The following is a 25,345-nucleotide window of genomic DNA, read 5'->3' as shown; positions in this document are numbered from 1 at the left end:
AAATACTGCTATATAATATTTCATTTCAGTGTGACTGGTTTGCCTTAGAACTAAATCTTAACATCTTTTGGCATAGTTGTAAGTTAAACGTATTCTTGATTATTACATCAGGATCTGACTTTGGAATTTGTCAGAGACCAGACGTTCTGCTCGTGTTTGCTTCTGTATCATCAGAGAATAATGGATGCAGTGATGGAAAGCAGCTGCGGGTTGTGGCTGAGGTCATGGTGCTGGTATGAGGAAGCAGCGTCAGTCGGCAGCACGTGCAGCAAATTATCCATCCAGAGGAGTGGTGGCTCCTCTGTGCTCTGAGTTTGAGGAGTGGAGGGTAGAGGGAAGATGGGAAATGCAGTAGAGGGCACTTAAATGTGAATAGGGATGGCAGTAATAGCATTTGCAGGGAGGGTGTTACCTGAAGTCAGATGAAGACTCTGGCTTACGTAGCTTCAAATTCTCAGTATGCTTAATGCAATATCTGTACTTCATTTTGGTAGTTTTCTGTGAGTATCCTAAACGTAGATGTCAGCTGAAGCACTGTAATTTTCACAAAAAGAGTTTGGAAGTATTGTGTTTATGTAACTTCAGTTCTGTTTTTATTATGAATCTGTTAAGAGCTTCAGAAACTGAACTCAACTATGTGTAGCCTTGTGCTTACAGATTTACTCAGGTACAGTCTCGAAGAGGAAAGGATTGGTTGCAAGGGGAGGGAAAATTTTTACATTGATCTCCGGGTATATTGAGATGTCCTGCACTGGCAGATACTGCACAGCAGCGATCTTAGGCCCATTGTATATCATTGTGGAAAACTTCAGAAACAAAGAAAGTTTTGAATATTAGGTTTACTATACTGTAGTTTTATGGGTTTAGTTGTTTGTTTTGTGGTGTTTTTTTTTTTTTTAAGAAAACAAAACTTATATGGAATTCATTTCTGTGTAAACGTACCATAGAAAATTCTAACAACTTGAGAAACAACAAATGTATTACTTGTGTTTTTCCTTGCATTAGAACATGTCTAAATGGAATATGCTTCTTAGAGGAAATGCCAATTAAACAGACTTCTTATTGTAAACCAGCAGCTTCTTTCCAAATATTGCATTTACAAATACATAAAACTATAACAGTATTTTGCACTTAATGTGCTGAAGAACATACACCATATAGATGACCATACTTCGTGGAGCTTTCTTTGTGAGACTGATACGCAGTTTTACTAGCACTTGTAATTCTTATGAGAATTAATGATTACTTTAAGCTAATGCAAGGTGGTGAATATCAAAAGAAATAAAGGTTAAGATTACATTATAGGGGAAAACCTAAATTTCTGTATTTCGTTTTTGAAAAATAGCTGTCACTAGTGAAATTGGGTTTTCTGTGAGCAATCTTCGCTCTTTAAGAGGAAGGAAGAAAAGGGTTTCTCACTGAAAAACATTTTCTTGGTGTTCATGGTCAGTGGAGTTTTCTTCAGATTCTGCATCACTTGTGATGAATGCGTTTACATTCCAGTGCTGAGAAATAACTTTCCATGGGGGAGCTGGGCTGACATGAAAACAGGAATGTGGAGGCCCAGGGCGAGGGGACAGGGCTGGATGCTGATAGGGAAATGTTCCCTCTTCAGTAGCTGCCGCCTCTCCTGCGAGCTTGGAAAAGAGCATCTGGGTATACAAGTGTGTCTGGGGACCTGGGGAAATGGATGGGTCACGTCTGGAGAAGGCTGCATTGTCCTCCAGTGTCGTGATGATAGTAGAAAGCATAGAACAAGTCATCCTCAATACCTGGAACTTTTTGGCTGTCTCTATGCGTAAGTGTTATAAAAATTAATATGTTGATTGTAGCTTTAGGTGTTTCAAATAATTGAGGTACTTAGTTGTTTTGTTTTATTAGTAAATCTAATAAAATTGAAGGAGAATAAATGCAGACAGCAGTCTTAAATGTTTCTCATTTTGCTGTTTGTTAGCCACTGACGTATTGGCACTAATTGTAGTTTTATAATTGTAAAGGTTTTTTTAAATGAAAACTGAAAGCATAAACTTGGGAAGCATGGAAGACCTTGACTTTCACTTAATAGAAAACAAGTTTTAACTAGTGTGTTGTAACCCGTAATACATCTGCCCTTTAGCCAACTCTGTATGTTTCAATGAGTTATGAGATACGTATGTAGTAAGGTATGCTTACAGAGAAGGGAACTGTCATCCACAGTCAGTGTAAGCTCAATTTTTGAATGCATTAGAATGGAAATTAAGTTGTAAATTACTTGTATGGATTAAAATACCTGCTTTTAATACACACGGGGAGCAAAGGGGTTTATTTGGAATTTATTTGGAAATAATGCTTTTGAATAGTCAAGTGGGAAATTAGACTTTTGTCAGTTGCTTCAAGGAATAGTATAGTTAGGGAGCAGTTGCTTGGGGAGCCTATCTAACCTTCTAAGAGTTGATTTTTTTTTTTTTTTAATCATCCGCTTTCAAAATTGCTACTGTAGGTTCCTGCAAATAAAATTGTTTTGTGTATCTTTAAGTTTTTTTTTTTTTAAGTAGATTTATATTCACATCATGCATTCAGTAGCTTTATGGGGAATAAAAGTAACTGTGACAGAAAAGGACTCCAGAAGTGAAATTGCCCTTAGGACAGGTATTGAGGAGAGCATCTGTGAAGTTTAATACTCAGGGAGCCTCATGTCAGAGCTTGTGTGGTAGGAAGGGAAAAAACTGTTGGAAAAGCTGCTGCAAAACAAGGTTCTTTGGGGAGCTTAGGTGAGGCAGCAATATTCTAACCAGGCAGCCTGCTGGCTATCTGAATTACAGGTATGACCTCTACATCCCATGTTGACAGCCACCATCTCAAAGGTGTAACTTTAAGCTGCCTTAGCTTCCTTTGGTGAAATTCTCTCATGCAGATCACTGATGGAAAGAAAATAGTTGCAAAACTGGGATTCTCTCAGTTGTGTCACTAACTTAATAGTTGGAAATGAGCTGTTTTTAGGAGTTGAAATTAATATGGCTTAGGTAGGGAGAGGAGATTTTGTCTACATGTATTAAGACAGTTTTGATGGAAATTATTAAGGAATGATATGATACAACCAAATGTGAAGTGTATATTATGTAAAATTCTCTACTACATTTTAAAAACCAAAATGTGATTTAACCTTAAGCTCCATTAGTGAAGTCGTATATTCACAGACTTATTTCACACTACAGTAGGGAAAGGAATACATTTTTGCCAAATCCCTGGTCCATTGAAACCTGCTTATAAAGGCTCTCTACATCTTACTTTAGCCAGTGCTCATGTAGACTGTATTTTGTGATAAATCTGAGTAGGCTAACTCCCTTTCTATGAGAAGTATGGCATCAGAATTTGGAAAGAACAGTGTCTAGCGAAAGTTACTGAAATAGAGCTGGTGTTATGAAGATAATCTGTCAGCCCTTCCACTGAGACTTTATTTGCCGCTACTGTTCCTGTGCGATACCTAGCATTCCTCAAGCCAGCTCTCATGCCAGCTTGTGATCCCTTCTATGAAGTTCTTCTCTTGTTATTTTATAAAAGGCTTTACGGCTTGGGCTTTTTGATATGCTCGGTAAACAGACTGCATATTGTGTTGGGTATTTGTTTCTTTTTACTGTTTACTCATGTTTTAGATACTCGATTTAATTGAAAACGAGTTTTGTTTGATGTCTTCCTCTGCCTAGTGACTGGGTACTGCAGCCAGGGATTTTGGGTAGAGAAGAGTGTCGCTGAAGTCCTTTTTTGTTGGTCTTTGCTTTCTGCTCTTGTGTGAAGCTCTGACAAATTAATTCTGATAAAACTTACCGACTTTGATATCAGTCTTCCGAACTGAAACAGTGGGATTAGCGATGCCCTAAGACGCAAGCTGTTTCTCAAAGTTGCCTGTCAACAGATATTTGTGTGACTGTGCGTAGTATCGAAGTGTGATTCTGCAACAGGCAGCATGCAATACTGTGATGGATGTATTACCACAGTCAGAGTTGGACACTTCTAAAGTGTCCAGACGTAGTGGAGAGTCACAAGAGAGTTCCCTAATTTTCACTGGTTACATGCATTCCTCACTGATGATGAATTTTCAGCAGCAGGTTGGAAGTCAGGAGGTTTAGCTGGCATGGCATCTCTGAGAAGAGAACTTGCAACACCTGAAAGGTCATTTAACTTTTTCTTCTGCCTTGATTTACTTGTCTTCTTGCCTACAATACTTCACAAAGATTACAGAGTTTGTTTGCAGCCTGAAGTACCTTGTGATCTTTGGTCAAAGATAATCTATGTATGTGATGCTCTGTCTGCTCTGATAAATTTCGTGCTGTCATAGAAATTTGAGCGGTACAGCAATGACGCGATTATTTGCTGTGAGAACCAATGTGTTACTGGGAACAGAAATCAGGAATTTTCTTTATAGTAATTCAATGCATGCCTTCTGTCTTAATGTGTTGATTACCCATTCCCTTGTGCTGAAGGGTAAAATCCAAACAAGTTATTCAAGAATAGAAAAACACATCCAAATAACAGCTTTTTCTTTTTACTGTGTTTGCTAAAGCTTGAAACTTTTGGATGTCAGCAGTGATTAGCAACAGGCAGAAATTTCAAGTTGATACTTACAGACAGCAGCAGAGGAAGAAGAAATGGTGGAGTGGAAAAGTATATATGCGTTTTCTGTTACAATTAGTGATTGCTGTGGTGCTAGAAAATGGGCTGGCAAAAAATACAGCAATAGTGTATTTTAGACCAAAATCAGTGCTTACAAAGAACGGGGACAAGGATCTACAAGAGGAAAGAGAATATTTCTGTGTTTGCTGTCAATTAGTATATCAAATAAGTTGAATTCTTAACATTTTTGCATTCTTGTTTTTCAATCAATTAGTTGATTTACTTTCTCTCCCTCCTTTCCTTTTTTTTAAGGAAAAACTGTGTGTATGGATCAGGTTAATGACCAAGAAAATAAGTCTGTCATTTTTGCAGCAGTCTAATGAATCAAGATAATGACTTCATTTTCTGCTATCTTGAGTAGTTGAAACAGTATAAAATTCAGGATAGCATTGTAGAGTAAAGCACCCTGTGTTTTGTTGCTGGACTATAGGAGGAAGCATGCGTTTGTCTCTACGAAAACATGCATTTTGTTGAGAGTCTTCTTTGTTGAATGTTTCTTTTCAAGAGGCTTAGTATTCTGGAAAATTTTTTCTATTGTAGAAGTCCCATGTACCATTAAATGTGATTATTATATTGATGAATAAGCACAGCTGGCATTTCTTTTCAATATCTGAGTGCCTTCTTTTTGAGCTATAAACGTGCGGTTGTCAAGAGATTAGCCTTTGGGGTAGCCAGTTAAATTGTTCATTTCTCTACTAATCACCAGGGAGGACAGGGGAATAGATATAAACTGGCTAGATGTATTGTTCTAAATAGTAGATGAAGTTCAGTTTGCTAGTCGTAAAATAAAGCTTTAAAAAGTTACTTTTCACAAACTTTGTACCGTAACTGTGTCACTGTGGCTGCATTACAGGATTGGTTAAAATTTAGATTTTACAATTTTATTGCGTCTGGTTTGTCTTTCATAAGCTCATTTAACAGCTGTTTCCTCGTGAGCTTCAGATAGGAAGGTTTCCTATGCCTGTTGCATGGGTTGAAGGGAAAAGCTAAATAGTTAGTTACATTGGCTCTTGGCAAATTCTAAGGCAGGTTTGTTACAGCAGGTTACAAGGGGGGTGCTGAAGTTCCAGGCATTTTGTCATCTGTCCTGCCTTCCTCTCTGCGATGGGAAAGGTCTGGCGTTAACCTGGCAGGCTTAAAAATGATCTACTCGGAGAGGGAAGCACACACCCCAGAAACAAACTTTAGCTGATTGTCTTTTCTTCCACCCTGATGGCATATGATTAAGGATCTAACCATAACCTTCTAGTATTTCACTGAATTATGTACTGGTTCTCTGCACTCCACCTTCACCACTGCATTTCGAGGATTCTTTGCAGTTAAGCCTGCAGGCACATGAGTTCAGTTAGTACAGGCAGAGCACTTGAGAAACTGAAACTAAAATAGCTTTCTATTTTATCTTACAGAAAGCAAAATAGTATAATGGTTAATTATTGTGCTAATGTGGGAATGTGTCTTGAAAGGCAGAACAACCTTTTATCCTCCTCTATTCAATTTGGGAATGTTCTCATGTTCAGCATCCTTATTTTATTAATTTATTTTCAGTAAAAAGGAGCTAAGCGAAGTTGATCAGCCTTTTCATTCTTTTCTTGGTATGCTAGTTAGCTTTCTTTATAGAAATGCAGATAGCTTTGGTAACTTAATACTGTAATGTCAGAAGATACTAGATCAAAGTCTGTAATGTAGTTCAGAATCACCATGCATCTTCAGTAGACAGCACTTGATTGACGCTTGTTTTAGTGTTAATAGAATTATTTAGCAAATACTCTTGGTAAACTATGTAAATACAAAATACACCACTCTTGGTGTCCTTGGGTATCAGTTACATGTCAAAAGACATATGCATGAACTTGTATTGTGCAGAGGTATGTTCTTTTTTTTTTTTTTCTATGCTTTACAATATCTGGAGAAGATGTAAATATGCTTTTGGTTTGTGTGTTATAGCTCTGATTTTTGTTCTGATTGAAGTGTTTTTGTTCTGCAGTTTTGGCAAGCGTTCTGCAGGAAGCTTCAGGCGTGGCTGTGAATGCATTGTTTTAGAGCCATCTGAAATGATTGTGGTAAGAAGATTTTCCTTCAGTTGCTTTCAAATTTTACAGACCAGCTTTGGTAACATTCCAACTTGCAATAAAACTCAGAGTTTTCTGTTTTGCTCATGGTATTTTTATAAATCTAAGATGTCATATATAACTTTCTTGCTGTGTTTTGCATGCATACTTGCACTGGTTGAATGATAAAGGCACCTTTTATATTGCTGTTACATTTACTTTTCCAGATTTCTTGTAAAACGAAAGTTTTATTGTGCTAGCAGAATAGTGGAACAGTTTGTGGTGTGGTTTGTTTTTTGTTGTGTTTTTTTTTGTTTGTTTGTTTGTGTGTGTTTTGTTTTTTTTTTTTTTTTTTTAAAGGTGCTTTATTATAGTTACGCATAGATGCTTTAAAGTATTAATCTCAGGTTAGCTTTTAAGTAATTAATCTTTGATTGAATTAAGCTTATTCTCAGCTGTCAGGTTTTAAGAAGCACTTTGAACATTTTAAAGGTCTTTTAAAAAACTACTTTTCTGGATTAGAGTTATTTTGTTAGCAGTATCTGCTGTAGTCTAGTGGCAGAACAGCATCATCTCCGAGGGTTCACAGGCTCTAAAGTTTTTAGTTGCCACCTCAGAGTGCATCATCTGAACAGATGTACAGTCAATGGGCTAAATGCTTGTGTGTTTTTTTTGTTGTTTTGTTTGTTTGTTTTGTTGAGATAGCAAGCAATCAGTTCATATTACAAGCATGACAATTATCTAAGCCATATTTAGATGATACTTCCAATACAGGCTATGACACTAAACATGTTTTTCCTAAAAAGTGACAGTTTCTATAAAACTCGCAGAAGCTCAGGAAATTGTGTTACAGCTTTAGGCTTGTAGAAGAGATTACATTACTTGTTTAAAGTTGATTAGTAAAAAAAGTAGCTTTTTAACTTACCTTCACACAAGTGCAGGCATGCTTTTGTAGGTTTTAAGATCTTCGTGATTTCACTGTAAACAGATAAAGATGATTAAGTAATGGTACTTATTCTGTCAGAAGTTTGTTGATATATCTCACTCTTCCGATTATAATTAAGAAAATCATCTTCCAAAGCTGATACTATACAGTAGGAGACAGAAGACATATGCGAGAAATGCCAATTGTTTTTTGCTATCCCTGACTAAAGCTTTCTGTGATGCTGTTTTGTGAAGGAGGAGCTCCTCAACGGCTGCCTGTTACGCCTCCCTATTTGCCCCTGTATTGGCTTCCTGATTTGTTTGTCCAGTTTGCATAACTCATATCTGATCACAAGTTTGGGAAAGAGTTTATCGTCCCAGATTTGTTCTTTAGAAGTATACAACTTAGTTGGTGGTAGCTGTGTGGATGTCTGCCTGTCTGTCTCTTGTGCATGGCTTGGTAAGTTGTAAGGAAGAGCGATACAAAGGTAGGCATGGGGAAAGGAGATGACTGAATAAGATAATGTTGGGGTAGAGGCAGGTCCTCCCACATGCATTGTCTTAGTCCACAAAACCTGACCACTAGAGTTTGGGGAAAGCTGAAATTCAACACTTCAATCCAGCCTTTGAAAGGAATAATTGTACCTTGAATAGGAAGGATCCCATCCCCAGAGTTTGCTGGGCACAGTAACTTTCAGTCTCGGGGCTGGATGGGGTCAGTCTGCGGGGAGAAGAGGGAGAGGTGTAGGGTGTGCGTGTGGCTGTGTCAGGTGTGAAGTAGTGAGGGGGTAAGTTATACTCGGTGACGTGAGCTGACTAGTATCTGACACTTTTGATGCAGATATGCTGCAAATTCTTAGGAGTGTTTTGTCTACTGTTTCTTTTCCTTGTTGAAAAATGTGGAGGAACCTTTAAGGTGCCTCGTAAGCTCTTCTCTACATCTTCAGAAATACTGGTTGTCCCAGCTGAGTGGAACTGAATAGAAGCAGGAGTTAACTGACTACCCATATATAGCCAATGCTGACAGTTTTTTTCCTTATTTCCCTGTTAGTTAGGTTTCTATTAGTAGGGTAAACATAGGGGAGATGTTGATTTTCAGCCAAATTACTGTAAAAAGACTGATCTCTTTCAGGAAACCCAGAATTCCTGGCTCAGATATTTTCATTGCAGTACACTGTAGTGCCGTAATTTAGGACTATTTGAAGACTCTGAAACTGAGAAGACTAATTTTGTATTAGGATATACCTAATAGGTATTTTTTAATTCTTTCTGCTGTTGTTTTGAAGTGTCTCAATTTATGTAAATCCTGTTTATTAGAAAACCTTCTTTTATGACCTCAAGATATTTGAAGTAAATAATAAAACCAATGCTGCCTATTGAAGAGCGAAGCCTTTGCCATAGGTTAGGGGAGATACCAAGTGACAGAGGTCAGTAGGAAAACTACCAAGTGCTCTCTCATACCAGTTATTTTTGTAATGTATTGAGTAATAAAATGTTTGTATTAGTGCAAAAGTAGGAAGGGGGGTGGAAGGGAGACTTTGTTCTGTCATTATTGAAAAGTAGACATATTCAGTGATGCTGTTCATACAAATGTTGATTTCTTTTTTTTTTTTTTTAAACTAGTGGCTTTACTCTTAGTGATGAAAATGCAGGAAGTTCAAGGCTAACTGCTGGTTTTTGGAAAACAGGATTTGTTGTGTTTCTATCAAGAATAAACATTTTTATTTCTTGTGGGAAATGTGACTCTCTTGCATCTATTGTAGGTTGATTACATGGATGAAAATGAGGAATATTTTCAGCGTCAAGCTTCTCATAGGCAATCTCGACGAAGATTTAGGAAAATCAACCAGAAGGGGGAGCGACAAACAATTATTGATACTGTTGACCCTTATCCTGTGGGGAAGCCACCTCTACCTAGAGGCTACCATACGGTAAGCTGTCTGTATTTATGATTCACAAAAAACATAAACAGGAAAATTACTGAAAATAAAACAATCAAAATGGCTAAATTTGCTGGTGTCTTTAAGGAAGTGTGCTTCTGCAGGGAGGTTTCCCCTTGAAATGTGTGAATTTGGCTCCATTGGTACGTGAACATGTGCGCAGCTTGCATCTTAGTTGAGAGTCGGAAATAAGTTTTTCATGACCGTCAATGTCATGTATTATTTCTTAATGTTCCAGTCATTATTTGAAATTGTGAAAGAAACTATGTTCTCATTTCCTTTTGATATTAAGTTACAGCACAAAAAGTTTAGTGTACAGTGTTAAAAAGGCAGTTAGTGAAGCACTTACTTGTGTCTATGATAACAGTTGTTGCCTGAGAAGAACTGTGCTGCATTGCAGTAGGCCAAATTCTTGGACTAAATCTGTCGTTTCTTTTCGGTATCCAGAATTTAAATGTCAAATTAAGCTTTACTGGTTTCTTCCTCAAGAGCCCTTTATACTTGGGTTTCAGTGAGTTACATAGTCTGCCCATCATCAAGGAGATCATTTTGTCATATTACTTTTCTTCTTTTTGGGGGTAATCTTACATGTTGAAGGTTTCCAGGTTTTCTGTTGAGATGGAAATAAATTAATGATTAAAACTTATCCTACTTTATATGGCTTTTAAATTGAGAAAAGCTCTCTTAGATTAATATGTTTGTTTGGTGTTGATTTCAACTGTACTCAGAATACTGGAAAAGCTGTTTGTCTCTCATTTATTTGTTTAAGACCTCAAATCAGGTAGAACCATAAAGGCATGGGCATAAATAACGTTGTGCATATTTAATCTCATTGAGTTCACTGAGCTGAATTTTGCACAATGTAAGCCACATGCGTATAAATTTGCAGGATTATAGCTTTGCTGTTTTTAGAATACTATCTTTGATCCAATGCAGTTGTAGGCTTTTTCCATTTTTCCTTTATCCTTGACTTGTTTGCCAGTCCCCTGTATATTCAACGTGTGTCTGTAAGTGTGTAGATGTTTGATTACATCTGCTAATTATACAGACTTTTTCTCATGAGTTGAATAATTACATGTTATGCCAACAATTTGTTTTTGTTTATACAACAGCTTTTAATGGTTTAATTTTCAGTGCAGTTTTAATTGCCTCTAAATCTAATACAGATTGAGCCAGTTCACTTGGTTTGAAGACAAAGCGTTTTACTGGTCTGTTTTTTTAAAAAATAAATATGTCGTGTTGTACCCTGTAGGAATTACAGGAAGAATTACTTTTGTTCATATTATTGAAGTGTGTACATTGTGCATAGCAAACAGTTCCAGTGAGATTTTTATCTAATGGTAGAAGGGCAATATTTAGATTACACACAGTGCCATTTGCATTCATAGGTCTTTGCCTGTTGTATAAATTTCAATTTAGGTATGCCTGATGAGTTTTTGTAAGCTTAACTGATACTAAGAGCAAAAGCCCATTGTGTGCCATTCTGTTGTGCAAGTTCATAATGATTTTGTGTGTGTTGGGAAATTCATTGGAAGTGAAATTTCATACTGAGTTGGAAGAGATTGCCAAATAAACTGTAAAATCTGCAATCACTACAGTCAAATGTTAGTTTAAAAAGTGTAATATGATGCGTATGACTGATTTTTTTTTTAAATTATTTTTTTATTTTTTTCCAAAGCAGTTAGAGTCAAATAAGCTCAAATGAGTTTTACAGTGTAGTCAAGACTCTCCGTGCTGACCCATTCCCTCCTGTTTTTACAGTATTTGGTGATCTTGTGTATGTTGTTCTCTCATTCACTTCTACTAGCAATATTATGTCTATTGCTTTGACCATACATGTTAAAGGCTACATTGTCTTTTCTCTGTATTTTGTGTCCCTTGACCTCATTTTTTTAGTCTTTATTTCTTGAAAAATTAACTGAAGAAAGCAGTTTTTTTGAAACACATAGAAATTCAAAGCATCTTATAGCATGTATCTTGTGGGCTTGTTGCCCATCAGTTCTTTCTTTGGTCAGCATCTGTCAGGGTCTCATCTTCGGTTCTACTTTTTAATGTTGGATAAAACAAAGAAGCATTAAAAAACCCATGCAGATGTTCAGATATTGCAGTAAATAATGTGTTAAAGTCAAACTGAAAAAGGATTAATGTGATGCATTTGTTTTCAAGCTTGCTCTTCCTTGTGGATGTGTTCTGGTTTAGGTGTTAGGTGCATGAGAGTCAAAACAATAAAGCTGCTTTGATAGCATCCTCAAAATCTTCACAGAATTTGTAATTTTCTTATATTTTATTTCACCCTAAATCTGTGGTTACCGTGTAGAATGATTTTGTTGTTGTTGTTAAATTATTAATGCTTTATTTGTGGTAGTCTCTGAATGCTTTTCTTCAGAAAGTTTAAACAGTATTTTCTGAAGAAACTTTTCTGTATCTTTGTGAAAATGTAGAGTGAAACATAGCACTTAAATGGAGATGCATGGCTGTGCTTTTCCAGAATTAAAAATTAAATGCAGTGCTCTCAGTTGTAGCATGGCTTTCTGCAATAGAGTCAACTTTTAGGGGATGGTGGACCCTCATTAACATAATTTTAACATTATCTTCATAGTGGTGGAATGTACTATGGCATGTCTGATAATGTTCATCTTTTCCTTTCCTCCTTTATGGCATTCATTTCATTTTGGCTCACAGGAATGCACTAAACCTCAGGTATTGTAACTTACTGTGTATGGTCCACTAACAATTTACTTGTGAGTTTGCAGTGTGATATCATAATACTGATGCAATGTTATGACTAAAATTGCCTCCTAGCCTTTGCTCTGATACTTGAAAAATCTCAGTAGGATATAGAAATACTAATGTAAATGTGGCATTTGGTGACGGCACAAGGTCTCTTGCTCGGCTTGACTGACCTTTCTTCCTTGCTTTGACATCCTGTGATTTAGAGAAAATGGAGAACAATAAGCAAAGGGTATATGTAAAATATTTAGTGTTTGACAGACACTCTACTCAAGTACCTCTTCCATGACATGGAGGACTTAATCTTTGGTTTTGATTTTAAAAATAGCCCCCTGGCTGTGTTTAGTACCTGTATGTCAATAAAACAGGGAAATGGAGTGTGACAAGATGAGCACCAAAGGAGCAGCAAAAAGTTTTTGTTAGCTGAAAACTTGCAATAGTGCTTCTTGCTTGTCTTCTGATAATGTGTACTGATTTGGTATAAAGAAGCTGGATTTTGTAGATTCCTATCAAAGTATGCGTAAGTGGACATTCTTTGAAACACAGGCTTGCCAAGCTAGGGAGAAAAGTGTGCCCAAGTGAGTCAAATGTCTTGGAGTGGTACCAAACCAATCAAAATATAGAAGTTTTGCCTGTCATCAGATCTCGAATGCAGTCAAAGTAATCTGAAGTTTTGAGTGGCATCTTTTAAACTTAACTTGTATTTGAAATTGCATTTTTCAATGACAAAGTGAGTAAATACGGAATATCCACCCAATAAAATGTTTGATAAGAATGTGTCTTGTCAAATTGCTAAGTGTTCTCGCTGTTATGCTTGAGAATCTCTTGTGATAGAGCTGAAAGCAAATTAAAACTATTTTTTTTTAGCTTCAAAATTCTTCCTTTCATCAGGGAAATATTACTTTGGTCAATTCCTCTGATACTTTACCAGCAAATCTATTTTAAAAGTTCCTCCTGTTTCATGTTGTTCAGTTAATTTCTTTATCTAGAAGATGTAGAGGGATCAAATTTTAGTATGGTTCAAGTATCATAGGCAAGTGACTTCTGTGCTGAAATTCTCTTTCTTCAATATGTATGGTACATTTCTTCTAGGAACCCAGTTCCTTTTCTTCAGATCAGTGCTCACAAGTTTTTCAGTGGAATGATCTTGAGTAACCCCATGGTTACTAAAATATTATGTCTAAGAGTGATAATGTTATTCTTAAATTAGGATAGGAATTGTAAATACTTCATAGTATTTTGGTAACTCACCCTAATGCTTGAAGGACCATCTGAAGTGAAATCTAAGGTTGAATATTTTACTTAGGCATTTATTTTCTTTTCTTTTTGCCTTTTCTTTTGTCCGCAAAATTACATCTTAAAAATCAACAAAGCGATTGTATGTCATATTTCTGCATTTAGGAAGGATTTAAAAAAATACGATTTTAATTTTTTTCTGCCTGGTTTTGATGCAAAAGCCTAGTTGTTTTCCTTTATTCAGTATGCGTGGCTGCTGAAGTGATGTGGAAGTTTACAAGATGAAAAGCAGTGTTTACTTGGGGTTAGTATAGTAGATGAGAGTTCAGAAAAGCTGATTCTATTTTAGAACTTTGTTTCAAATGTGCAGTATAATTTGGGATGAGGCTTAACTGTTGAAAACCAGTACGATACAATTGCTTCTCTGCATGTACATTTATGTTATGTTGTAAAATACATATTGATGGATGTCTTTCCACGGACCACTACAAATGATCTTTAAATATCTTATATGTGCTTGCTTCTCAACAATGTGGACTTTACAGTATTGTGATATACTTTGACCTAATGTATTCTTGTTAGTGCATTGTATTCTACATAGTAAATTGATGCCAATATAGTAGTGTACTTAGTCATCTTTATTATATACAAAATTTCAGTCATTTTAGTTTGAATCAGTAGGAACACTTGTCAGATACCCAATCTACAAAAGATCAGTTTAAAGAAATACTCGCAGTTTTTCAAGCCTGTAAATGGCTGTGGCTTTTAATGTATATGATGATTTTTAAGGATTATCAAGCATTTTCATTCCATAAGAAATTCACTTAATAAAACAAAAAGCAAACCAAGGAATTAATTGTGAGTATTCAAGTTAAAGAAAAAACTAAAAAAAAAAAAAAAAAAAAAAAAGGCAATTTGCTTTTAGAAAAAATGAGACACATCTAAGCTAATTTGCCAAGTCTAGGAAAATTATTTGATAGGGCAGCGAACAAGGATGTGTGGATGCACTGAAAGCTTGACTTTGTATAAAGGATGTGGAAAGGTCATGAGGAAAACACAATTTTTTTTATTTTTTTTTTTTTAAAACATCATTGACCTTGGAAGTGTTAAGCAATCTATTTTAAAAGGAAAAAGGCACAGAAAAACTATTTGGGATCCTAGTCAGGTACACTCGGTCATCAAAAATGTTTTGGGAAGCAGAATGTTCAAGGATTTTAGCTTTAGAGGCTCATATGAGTTATGGCAGCTGAACCTATTTAAATGGATTTAATTTTTGAATTTGATGCTAACTTCGTTTTCCCGCAGATATAGAAAAAATGTGAAGAGCAAGGAGAAAGGAAGCTGAGAAGGTTCTGTTATGTGGCATATGCAAAATTAAAGCAAAAAGGTCACCTCACTTAAAATAAAAATTGAACTCATTCTGAAACAAATTAATTTAAGTGAGCAGAGAAGTGGCATTTCAAAACACAATTCTACACACACCTAAATTTACAGTGTATTGTCAATGGGAAGTAGCGTGGTGTGCAAGGGTGTTTTTAATCACACGTTTGCACAAATAATGCTTGTTTGCTTAAACAAATTTGTCTCTAGTGATAATACATTCAATATAAAATAATTTATTTAATATTTCTAGCATTTAAAATACAATATACTGTATTCGTCGTTTCATTAATAAAAGAAAGGGCTAATTCTTAACACTGTCAAGTGCAAGTGTCCTTTCAGCAGGCAGGATATTTAAGTTGCTTTTGTTCATTTGCAGAACTCAGTGTGCAATTTCAAAAGCAACTGTTTTTATTACTCCGTGATGGTGATAATTACTCATGATCTTGAATGGGATTGATGTATACCTCATACTAGGAAATAATACAAAATACTAAATAGTTATACATAGTGTGTATATGCATATAACACATACAATAATGCAAATTCTTGGTGTATGACTGGGCAATATATGCAGGTGTATTTTGAAGTGCAACACTACAGAAATTGTGGGCTAATTTTATCTGAAATAGGAAATTTTTGAGATGATTTGGGCAGTTCCTGTTAACCATTTTTTTTTGTATAGAAGTTGAATGTTTCTTTATGGGAACATCCACTGGTAATATTATAATGACAATATATAATTCTCATCCCTATGTTCTGTGTTTTATGGAAAAACACAGCCTTTTTAGACACATGCGTGCTTTTCTTTATCCGTGTTGTAAGGGACTATTACTGTTTAAAGTATTATTGTGAACATATGAGCAATGCTGTAATTTTATTTTGTGTAGCACCTGAAGCAAAACAAAATTGTTAGTTCATCATCCGTTTAGTAATGTCTACTGGCAAGCTGATGCAAAATTAATGACATGCAGTGTGTTATTTACTCAACTTGCAGCTTCTATCAGAGGATGTCTATTTTTATATATTACATCATCCCTGCTACAGAACTCATATATCCATTGGGATTTACTGTTCTTCCATTCCCTTTGGAAGGGCTCACATTGATGTTGTAACTGGATTTGTAATTGTCATTAGATTTGGAAATTCAAAGAGAAGCATTGAAACTATGCAGTATTTCCTTGAACTGAAGTGTCAGTAATACTACCGAGTGTCTTTTTTCTAGATATATTACTGACAATAGGTCATGTTTATAGGCTGAAGAGTTGCCAATACTTTATGACCATGCATATGTGAAATTTTGGCTAATAATAGATTTTCCAGAATAGCGTGAGTTTTTTGCTGTTACTAACTTGTGATGTGTTCTTTCATATTACATATGATTGCTTTTCTGAGATGTAGGGTATAAAACTAAACGTGAGATTTGTCATCAAAGCAGAAAGTTGTTTGTGCGGCAGAAAAATGAATTTTTCATAACTCTTTTCTAAACTGATTCTTGCATAATGTAACTCAATACAAATATTGAATATCCACCACTTAAACTTGATTAGAGCTGAGGAAGATTAAGAAACCAAACACATGCGTGCGTTCTTAAGTATTTTTTAAAGAGGATATCCTCATTAGCGTGGGGTTGTTAATTTAGAAACAGTGTTTGCGTGTAACGTACATATGGGGAAATGGGATCTGCCTATGCATTATATTTGTAGAATACCAATACAGATCCTTTCAATGCTGGCATCTCTATGTGGATGAGCATCAGGAGCGTTAGTCCTAATGTGGACAGTTGCTCACTAAAGCATGGAAAAAAGCTGTCAGTTAATTTTTTCCCAAGCGTCTGAGCCACTGTTATATGAGCTGTGCTTGACATAGTGACTTAAAGCAAGAATTATTAGTGTTTGCTGTCAGTCTTTCCATAAAAGTTTCTGTTTCTGAGTACGTTTAATAGTGCTTTTGTATCTGATTTGAATCACTTAAAATGATCATTTTGCTGAGTGAATTTCAAAGCTCTAAGAAATTAATAGTAGTAGTAGTAGTTTAAATATCCTGAGCAACTAAATATGTCTGTATAGGATTGAAGCATCGGAAAGACAGAATGTTCCAAGAAAGCCAGTGGCATCCTGGCGTGTATCAGCGATAGCGTGGCCAGCAGGACCGGGGAAGCGATCGATCATTGCCCTGCGCTCGGCCCTGGTGAGGGTACACCTCCAGTTGTGTGTGGAGTTTTGGGCCCCTCACTACGAGAAAGACATTGAGGTGCCGGAGTCCGGCAACAGAGCTGGTGAAGTGCCTGGAGCACAAGGCTTACAAGGAGCAGCTGGGGGAACTGGGGCTGTTTAGACCCTTCCATGACGAGTTCTGGTGCACGAGTATCAAACGAGTTTGAGATGAGGAATGGGGCAACTAGAGGCAATGCAAGAATTTAGTAATAAATCAAGAACTGTAACCTGGATCTCCTGGCTTCTAGGCTGGTGTCATGATCTTAAGCAGTAATTTGTGAAAGTAAATTATAACAGTGATAGTAAATTAGAAGTAAATTGTGTATATTTAGTTTAATATAGCATGGATTTTCAGGTGTTTGAAGGTTTGTGCTACTTGTGACTTTTGCTGTGTGGAAATAACACTATGATTTCTACTTGTGAATTATTTTAAGAATTTTTTTTTTTTTTTTTAAAGGTGACAGAAATCTTGAAGCATTTCAGAGTCAGAGACTGAAAACACACTTAAGCTGTAAAGAAGTTGACCAAGGTCTTAGGACAGATCTTTGAGGTTGTGTCAGTCATGGTAGTTTAGCGGTTGGTGGTTTCTTGGGGTGAAAGAGGGGGAGGCACTTTGGTTTCTCTAAAAGCTGTGTTTGTTTAAAGTGAAGGAAACACAGTTGTTAAAATGGTAACTGCACATTCAACACAATTCTGTTTCTAAGCTTTCAGTTGAGAATCAGTAGCCCAAATTGCAGATACCAGGCTTCCCTCAAAGCGTTGTCACAGCTGATAGTGAAGATGCAGCAGTGTTCATCACATTTTCCAGGTAGTCTTAATCGTAAAATTTAAGCAAAGATTTGTCTTGGCCAAAGATGCTGGTTAGGAAAAAAGGTGGAATAATTTGCTTTACTGAAACACTAATAAGTCTGAGATAAAATCTGCTAATGTGTTATCCCCTTTTGCTTTATTGGGTAGATGGGTATATTACAGTGCCCTGGCTGGTCCTGGTAAGTATAAATGTCATTGTCTTTGCTTGTGTCTTCCAGCAGGTGAAAGCTCACTTCAGAGGAACTAACAAATCCTTAGTAAAGCAAGGTAGTTACCTTGAACTTCCCACAAGGTTTGTGTGTAGATTCTTACCCTCTCCTTCACCCCTCTGTTAACGTGCTTATGTAGGCGTTCTCAGGTGACTGTGAAACCAAGTTGTTCTTAGATGTGAGGTTGAGAACCTTTGAGCACTTCCTTTAATTCCTGGTGTTTCCATCTCTGATGGAAAGGCGCTTTTTTTTTTTTTTTTTTTGTATAATGAAAAAGACTTGTTGCTTTATGTAAGGTGTAGTCAGAGTGTTAGTATTCTGTCATATGAGTAATGGGTATGGGGAGCTGGGCTTTAGTTTTGAGTCGTTAGCCTTGATTATCTTTGAATTTTCAGAAAGTAAAGTTTTGACGGGCACCTGGAACAGCTGGCAGGTATTATGTGCATTGTTGATGTGACTGGCATAAACTATACAGATTGTTCTCTCATTCTCGTTTTGTGTTATTTGTATATGTGCGTGTGTGTGTTTGCATGTGCTAAAATGTAAAATATTTTACTTTTCCTTCACTAAATCATATTCTGTGTTACTCTTGAATGTTGTAATTTAGTGAGCATGAAGGCTTGCAGCTAACTGGTTTTAAACTCTGCAAATTCCATGGCGCACATAAGATCATCTTAAAAGTAAGCATGCTAACAGCTTTTCTGATCGTAATCTTGGAATACAAACCAGTGTAGAATCAAATTATTAGGGAGACTCAATCTGGTAGGTGCATTTCTACCTAATTTAGTTTAGCACTTCTATATCTGGGTGTCGTGGTTTAGGCCTGATTGACAGCCAACCACAATGCAGCACCTCTCTCTCCCTTCCCCTCCGGCAATGAGAAGGGACAGAGAGCCAGGCTTGGGGTTCAAGATAGGACTGGGATGGGGGAAAATCCCCCTTTTATGATCACGAGCAAAAGGCAGACTCGTCAGGGGAAGAAAAAAAAAACATACATTTATTACAGACACTAACAACACATAACAGAGTAGGACAGTGAGAAGCATTGCCACATCTTGAGAACACCTTCCCCCCACCCCTCCCTTCTTCCCGGGCTCAGCTCTGCTCCCAATATCTCTACCTCCTCCCCCAGTGGCACAGGGGCAGGGAATGGGGGGTACAGTCAGTGCTGCCACTTCCTTCATCTTCGGTGAGGGGAGTGTCCAAAACTTGTTACCCCCTGCTCCATCGTGGTCCCCCTCTCACAGGAGACAGTCCTCCAGAAACTTTCTCCGACATGAATTCCTCCCACGGGCCGCAGCGTTCCCCACACTGCTCCGTCATGGGTCACTAACTTCCTCCGACTGGATTCCCTCCCACGGCTGCAGCCCTTCCCGAGCTGCTCCGGTGTGGGACACCCCCGCATGCTGCAATCCTCCCAGCACTGAATTACAGCAGCGGGGCTGCCTTTTCCCATGAGACCCCGGCCTTCTTTGGGCACAGAACCTTGATCAGCTGAGCAGGAACAACAGGCTGTAAATCAATGTCTGCTCCACCGTAGATCTCCATGGGTGGCAGGGGGGGCCGCCCTGCCGTCTCACCACAGGATACAGGGGGGTCTCTGCTCCGGCACACCTCCCCCCTCCTTTCTTCCTCCGTTCCTCCACTGACCTTGGTGTTCATGCAGCTGCAGCAACTCCTCCTCACAAGTCCCACTGCCCGTCACCACGTCCCTTCTTAAATACGTTATCGCAGAGGCGCAGCCGATGGGCTCAATTTCCCAAACAGAAGTGGAGCTGACTTGGAGCTGGGGGAGCTTCGAGAAGCTTCTCACAGGGGGCCGCCCCGATAGCCCCCTCCCCTGCCACCAAAAAACTCCACCACTCACTCAACCCAAGACACTGGGTAACTGATCTTGTAATTGCAAGGGAAAAATGTAGTGTTAAATTTGTAAAATAGGACATCCACACAGTTGATGGTAGTTGGCTCCCTGGTTTGTTTGATTGGGGAAGAGGAGAAGGGAAAGGGCATTTCTTAGAATTTTATATTATGGTTTCTTTATTTGAAGGATCTAATGTTGTGTTTTGAGTTTTTTCCTATCTAGAACCAATTTGGCTGACTTGATAATTATTTTTAAAAGTAAGGGACAACTGAAGTTGCATGGGGTTTGTTACTGATAAAAGCAGAAGGTCTGGATAAATGATATCTGTACAGTTGCTAGAGCCAGGGCACAAACCTCTCAAGATATGTTAGTGCGCGGTGCATTGCAGAAGGGAGGATATGCAGGGGCACGAAGAGAGAGTTCTCCAAAAAGAAAATGATCTAGTAGGCTCCTTGACTCAGCCTGTTGCTGGAGACAAAACCAACAGTTATTTCCTTCCAACAGACAATTGAACTGAACAAAAATTCTCTGTAACAGCAACAGCTAAAGTTAAAATTCCTAAAAATACCAGGTAAGTAGTTAGTTATCCCAGGAGATGTCCAGATAAACATTCAAGAAGATGGACAGAAAGGACTCAAGCTCACACATGCAGAAGAAAAATACACAATTTCCACTGTTATTTAGGGACTCTGTAAACCTAATGGCAGTCTTCGGTTCTGCCAGTCCTGTCTGCGTCTGCACCTTTAAACATGGGGATGAGAGTTTCAGATTCTCCCTTAAAGCTTCTAAGTTCGAGGAAAACTGTTAGAAAGCATATAGTATTCACTTAAAACAAAAATATTCCTTCTCCACTACTGCCAAAATCTCCCAATGAATAAACAAACAACAAAACCCAACAGAAAACCAGCTAGCTTTTAGAGAAGACTTGAAAAATTAAGTTTGTGTTTGTTTTTAATCCATTAATATTTATACTGAAACATTAATGTTACCTGGCCTTGGGTGGTCTCAGGTATGTTCAGTTCCCTGCAATCATCCTTGCAATTCAAACATGTCAGCATATTTCAGATAACAGGATTCAGTGAAGCTGGTAAAGAATGTAGCGGTCTAGAATTTGGGCAGTTGATTGACGTCCGAAAAATCCCTGAGTTTTATTCTTGCCTTTTAACAGTGTAGCACTAGTATACACGTGGAAGAGGTATGCAGTTACCCAGCTTCCATAAAGATTTTCCGCATTATTATACAGCGAAGCACATGAAATTTTGGGGATGCCTCACATAAGTGAAGAACTTGCGTCCCTGAATTCCTGCTGTGAAATTGGTATGGATACAGTGATCTGTGATGTTTTGTGGGCATTTTGTTTTGGTTTGCTTTTCCTCCAAGATTGTACGGAGATTTGTATCTCAGTAGTGAACCTTGTCTCCAGCAGATATGGATGTCAAGGTATTGTGTAGATCTGGTAGAGAGGACCTGGTAGTCCTGTATGCCCAACGTTATAATTCTTGACCTTAAAAAAGTGTTTGCTTTTTTGCCTTCATGCCTTTTTTTCATAGTTTAAAAGCAGAAAGTGCATTCTCATATTCTCAGAATTAATTAACAGTTGATCTTAAACTCTTGTCCTTACATCAAAGTGAGAAAATTTTATAAACATTGGGAAAAAAATTCACTATCCTGACAGACTGAATTTTTTCCACTCCTGAAATACTGAAACAGTTAAGGAGATTAAAGTCATCTGTGACCATTCTGCCGATTGAAGTAATTAATATACTGAGTTTTAATATCTGATTTTTAATAATAATAATAATATATACTTTTAAAGCCATGTTATATGCATTAAACTTCTGGCTTATGTAAGTAGTAACACTTTGCGTTATGTAAAAACCACAGGTAAATCAGTTAAACATCGCACAAAGGTACTTCACAAACACATACTAAATATGATTTTGACCTTAAAAATAAAATTTAACAGCTGAGACCTTATAAGTGGTGCAGCAACACACAAGATATGCTGATCTTTAATTTTTATTTGTTTTTTAAAGCAGTGTTAGATTCAAAGCATAAATACAGAGTCCAGCAAAAAGTTTGTGTGCTCAGTTATTGTGGTGTGCCTCTGCTTAAGTCTGTTCTGTAAGCTAAATTAGATACTCTGGAAATGGGACATCTTGTCACATTTGGGGTGAGTAACCATCAGTTACGGGTTTTCTTCATTTCTGTGCTAACATAATTGAAATCTGTAAGAGAATTTGATGGCACCTATTTTAAATGAATACTAGAACTTGCTCCCATTTTAAGATGGATGACAGGCAAACAGAAAGTTTGCTGTACTGAAAACAGAGCTGTGCACAGAAGGCGACAAATGAGCCTGCCGTCAAAGGGAAGATTGGCAGTCTATGGCACATCTACCCAGCTGAGGCACCAGCCTGGCTGCTCTGGGCTCGTCATTATTTTAAAGATCCGGATTATAGATTCATCTGCAGCAGCAGCTCACCAGAAGGGCATTTGTTCAAATGGTCTGTAACGTTAGTGAATGTGTTATCAAAACAGCACGCATCGCTCCGTTGTAACTGTTGCTTTGGTGTTGCCAGTGGTGTGGTGAACATCATTATCATCATGATAATGCCACAGGTTTACGAATAATAAAAAAAAAATTTGGCAAACACTATTGCTTTATCCATGTGTTTTAGTGAAGTGGTGTTTTAGTCATAGAAATTCACCTTGGAGGACATACTTGGTAATTTTCCTTTATTCAACGGAATTTTATTTAAAGTCCTCAAACTTCTCAAGAAAATGCAAATAGGACAGGTGTGCCTGGACCACCCCATGTCTGCATTATGCTGATAAACAGGAACTCTCTTGCATGAAATTGGGTCATATGGCCAGAGATTTAAATTACTGGCAGTAAATTTGCCTAAATACATTAGAATAAGACTTTCACATTGTATGGGACATTTAAATGTATTGTAACATTTTGAGTGAATTATAGTTCCAGGTTTTTAGTGGTTTCAGTTGGTGTGTTTAAATCTGAGGGGAACATCAGATCGTTATTTAGCAATCTCTCTCATGAGGCTAGTGGGAGGGAGAGAGCATCAGCATTATAAAATTCAGCAGTGTGCTCCTGGGAGCGTAACAGTTTTGTGTCCAGTAGCCCTGAGCTTAAAATTAAATTTTAAACATCCATTTCTTTCTCAGTGAGGAGGGGGGAAGTGAAAATACCTCTGCCTTATATTCCTTATGTACTCCGTTCTTGCAGTCTTCAATTTAGCTGTCTGTATTCCACCTACACAACTGTGTAATAACTGTGTAACAGTCCCTTCACTGTGAATGTTTTTGGGACAAACATAGTGATTGTAGGTTTTTTGACTTATTCCTCGGTCTTTTTTTTCTATTTGTTTGACACATAGGCCACCTGCTTCCCCACCCCCCCCCCGAGTTTTCTATCTACTGGAGCCACAAAGTGGAAGTAAATTTCGTGACTTTACAGTCTTCTGTTGTCTTTTGGCTAAGTTTTTGAACATCAAAGAAATGATTCTTTGTTGTGTTTAAAGGGAAGGGGAGAATGTGCTGATAACTTCTGTTTTTTAGGTACTTCAGGAAAAGAATGGTTTCTGTGTACATAATTTGTATAAAATTTTAAGTACTCCTCTAAATAGATGTGAGTTAAGGTGACTACTTGAAATTGAAGATTTGAGGTAATCTGTTGTTGCAGCATTTGTCATGAACCTAAAAAGGTTTAATGCTCCAAGCATTGTTGTCACTATTGCAGAGAATAATATCTGTGTGAGATTGCATTATAGAATGTAAAATAGTTGAGGGATGTTACAGTCGGATGGTACATGCTGCCGAGGTCTCTACCAATTTTTACCTTGAATTCAGAACTACTGTTTACGAATCCTGAATCCTGTGGGTAGTCCAAGGATGTCCTAATGTTTGTAGTTACTTTTGAAAGGGCTTTTTGAATGTTATTTTCTGAGACTCATAAAGAGATGCCAGCTTGCTTATAAATACAACATTTTGAAAGCAGCTGGGGATAGCCCATCATGTCCAATTACTGTACATCAGTTTATTAACATCTTGTTTTAATTGCCTAAAAGCATTTGCAAAAATGTCTTGCTGTTTCAAACTTTAAGTCTAAGCAAGGTGTTTTTATATAGCTGTTGAAATATACATGGACACAAAGTTGCAGTTAGGTGTTGTATAAACTATTCACACTTGATTACGATAGAAACTTTACAGGATATATTGTTCTGGTGTCTTACACTGATTTAAATTCCATTAATTCTTCACTGAAACATACAACGATTCACTGAAATTTTGCTTTAATTTTTTAGAAAATATAATTTATATGTAATTTCTGAACTGATAATGGACAGTACGTATGATTACACTGCACCACTGTACCTGGAAAGTGGTGGCAGCTGGGGAGGAAGAAATAGGGAAATGGAACCAATCATTTATTTCTTGCAATTGTTTTGACTCACAAATTGCCTGTGCGTGGTGTTTTCTTCACCTAGTAAGTATAGATAAGTGATACATAAGTATCACCTTTCACATTTTGGATATAAAAAGGCTTTTTTCTATTTTGGAAACCACCGAGTTTTCATCAGTGTACATGTGAAATTTGCGAGGTTGATTTGAATTTTGCATTCATGCATGAAATACTGACTTAATTTTCTATTAGACAAGTAGAAGTGGATAGTAGTGACTAGCAGAAGTGGTAAGTAAGTGTTTCATGGCATCGGCATCTGGCAGTTTTGACTTCCACTACTGTTTTAATGGTTTTATTCATGTTTTCATGTTACTCTTCAAGGCTTATGCCACAGAAACCTAGGCTAGATTTCGGCTGGAAATACCAAGTGATGCAGAGTAAGATGCATGTTGATAGTTATGTATGTAATGGAGTTCAGAAGGCGGAGTTCTCCCTTTCTACACTGGGGAGATGTTTCTGTCTTGGCAGAACTTCATTTTTTCCTGACATGAGCGTAAAACTCCACGCTCAAATTCTGCTCATGGTGCTAACCGCAAGGCCACTGAATCAGACTCAAGAGGATTTTAATTGCTTTGTCAGCAAGTATTATTTTTAAATTTTGTACTAGAGAGGGTTTGTCTAAGCTTCCTAGAATGAATAACTTCCGCTATTTCTGGTCAACACTTCATCAGAAAATTGATTGCACTCAGCATTAGACTGCTTTACAAGGCTTAAGCATAATTTAACACTTTTAAATCATCTGTTAGTTGCACTGGCACATTGCAGAGACTTTTAAAAATTCTAAACTAATTTTTGTAATTCAGTCATTTAAAGAATAACTTATTTTTTAGCATATACTAGAAGACCAAGGGCACAATT

General features: G+C 37.2%; 1 protein-coding gene across 6 annotated transcripts in view; it reads left to right on the top strand.

Moving 5' to 3' along the window:
* Positions 1–25,345, top strand: part of RAPGEF2 (Rap guanine nucleotide exchange factor 2) — a 193,166-nt gene that overhangs the window by 94,197 nt on the left and 73,624 nt on the right. For 3 of the 6 annotated variants that reach the window (XM_042807802.1, XM_042807804.1, XM_042807801.1), the window contains exons 5-7: positions 6,635–6,710; positions 9,386–9,553; positions 12,245–12,262. In XM_042807802.1, the coding sequence (XP_042663736.1) occupies positions 6,635–6,710; positions 9,386–9,553; positions 12,245–12,262 (262 nt within the window). The remainder of the gene's footprint in view (positions 1–6,634; positions 6,711–9,385; positions 9,554–12,244; positions 12,263–25,345) is intronic. The other 3 variants (XM_033000208.2, XM_042807805.1, XM_042807803.1) reach the window with 1 other exon arrangement.

The sequence above is a fragment of the Tyto alba genome, unplaced genomic scaffold (assembly GCF_018691265.1).
Source record: "Tyto alba isolate M040663 unplaced genomic scaffold, T.alba_DEE_v4.0 Super-Scaffold_6, whole genome shotgun sequence".
In the NCBI taxonomy this organism is placed as follows: domain Eukaryota; kingdom Metazoa; phylum Chordata; class Aves; order Strigiformes; family Tytonidae; genus Tyto; species Tyto alba.
This window is presented reverse-complemented; position numbering and strand designations above follow the sequence as displayed.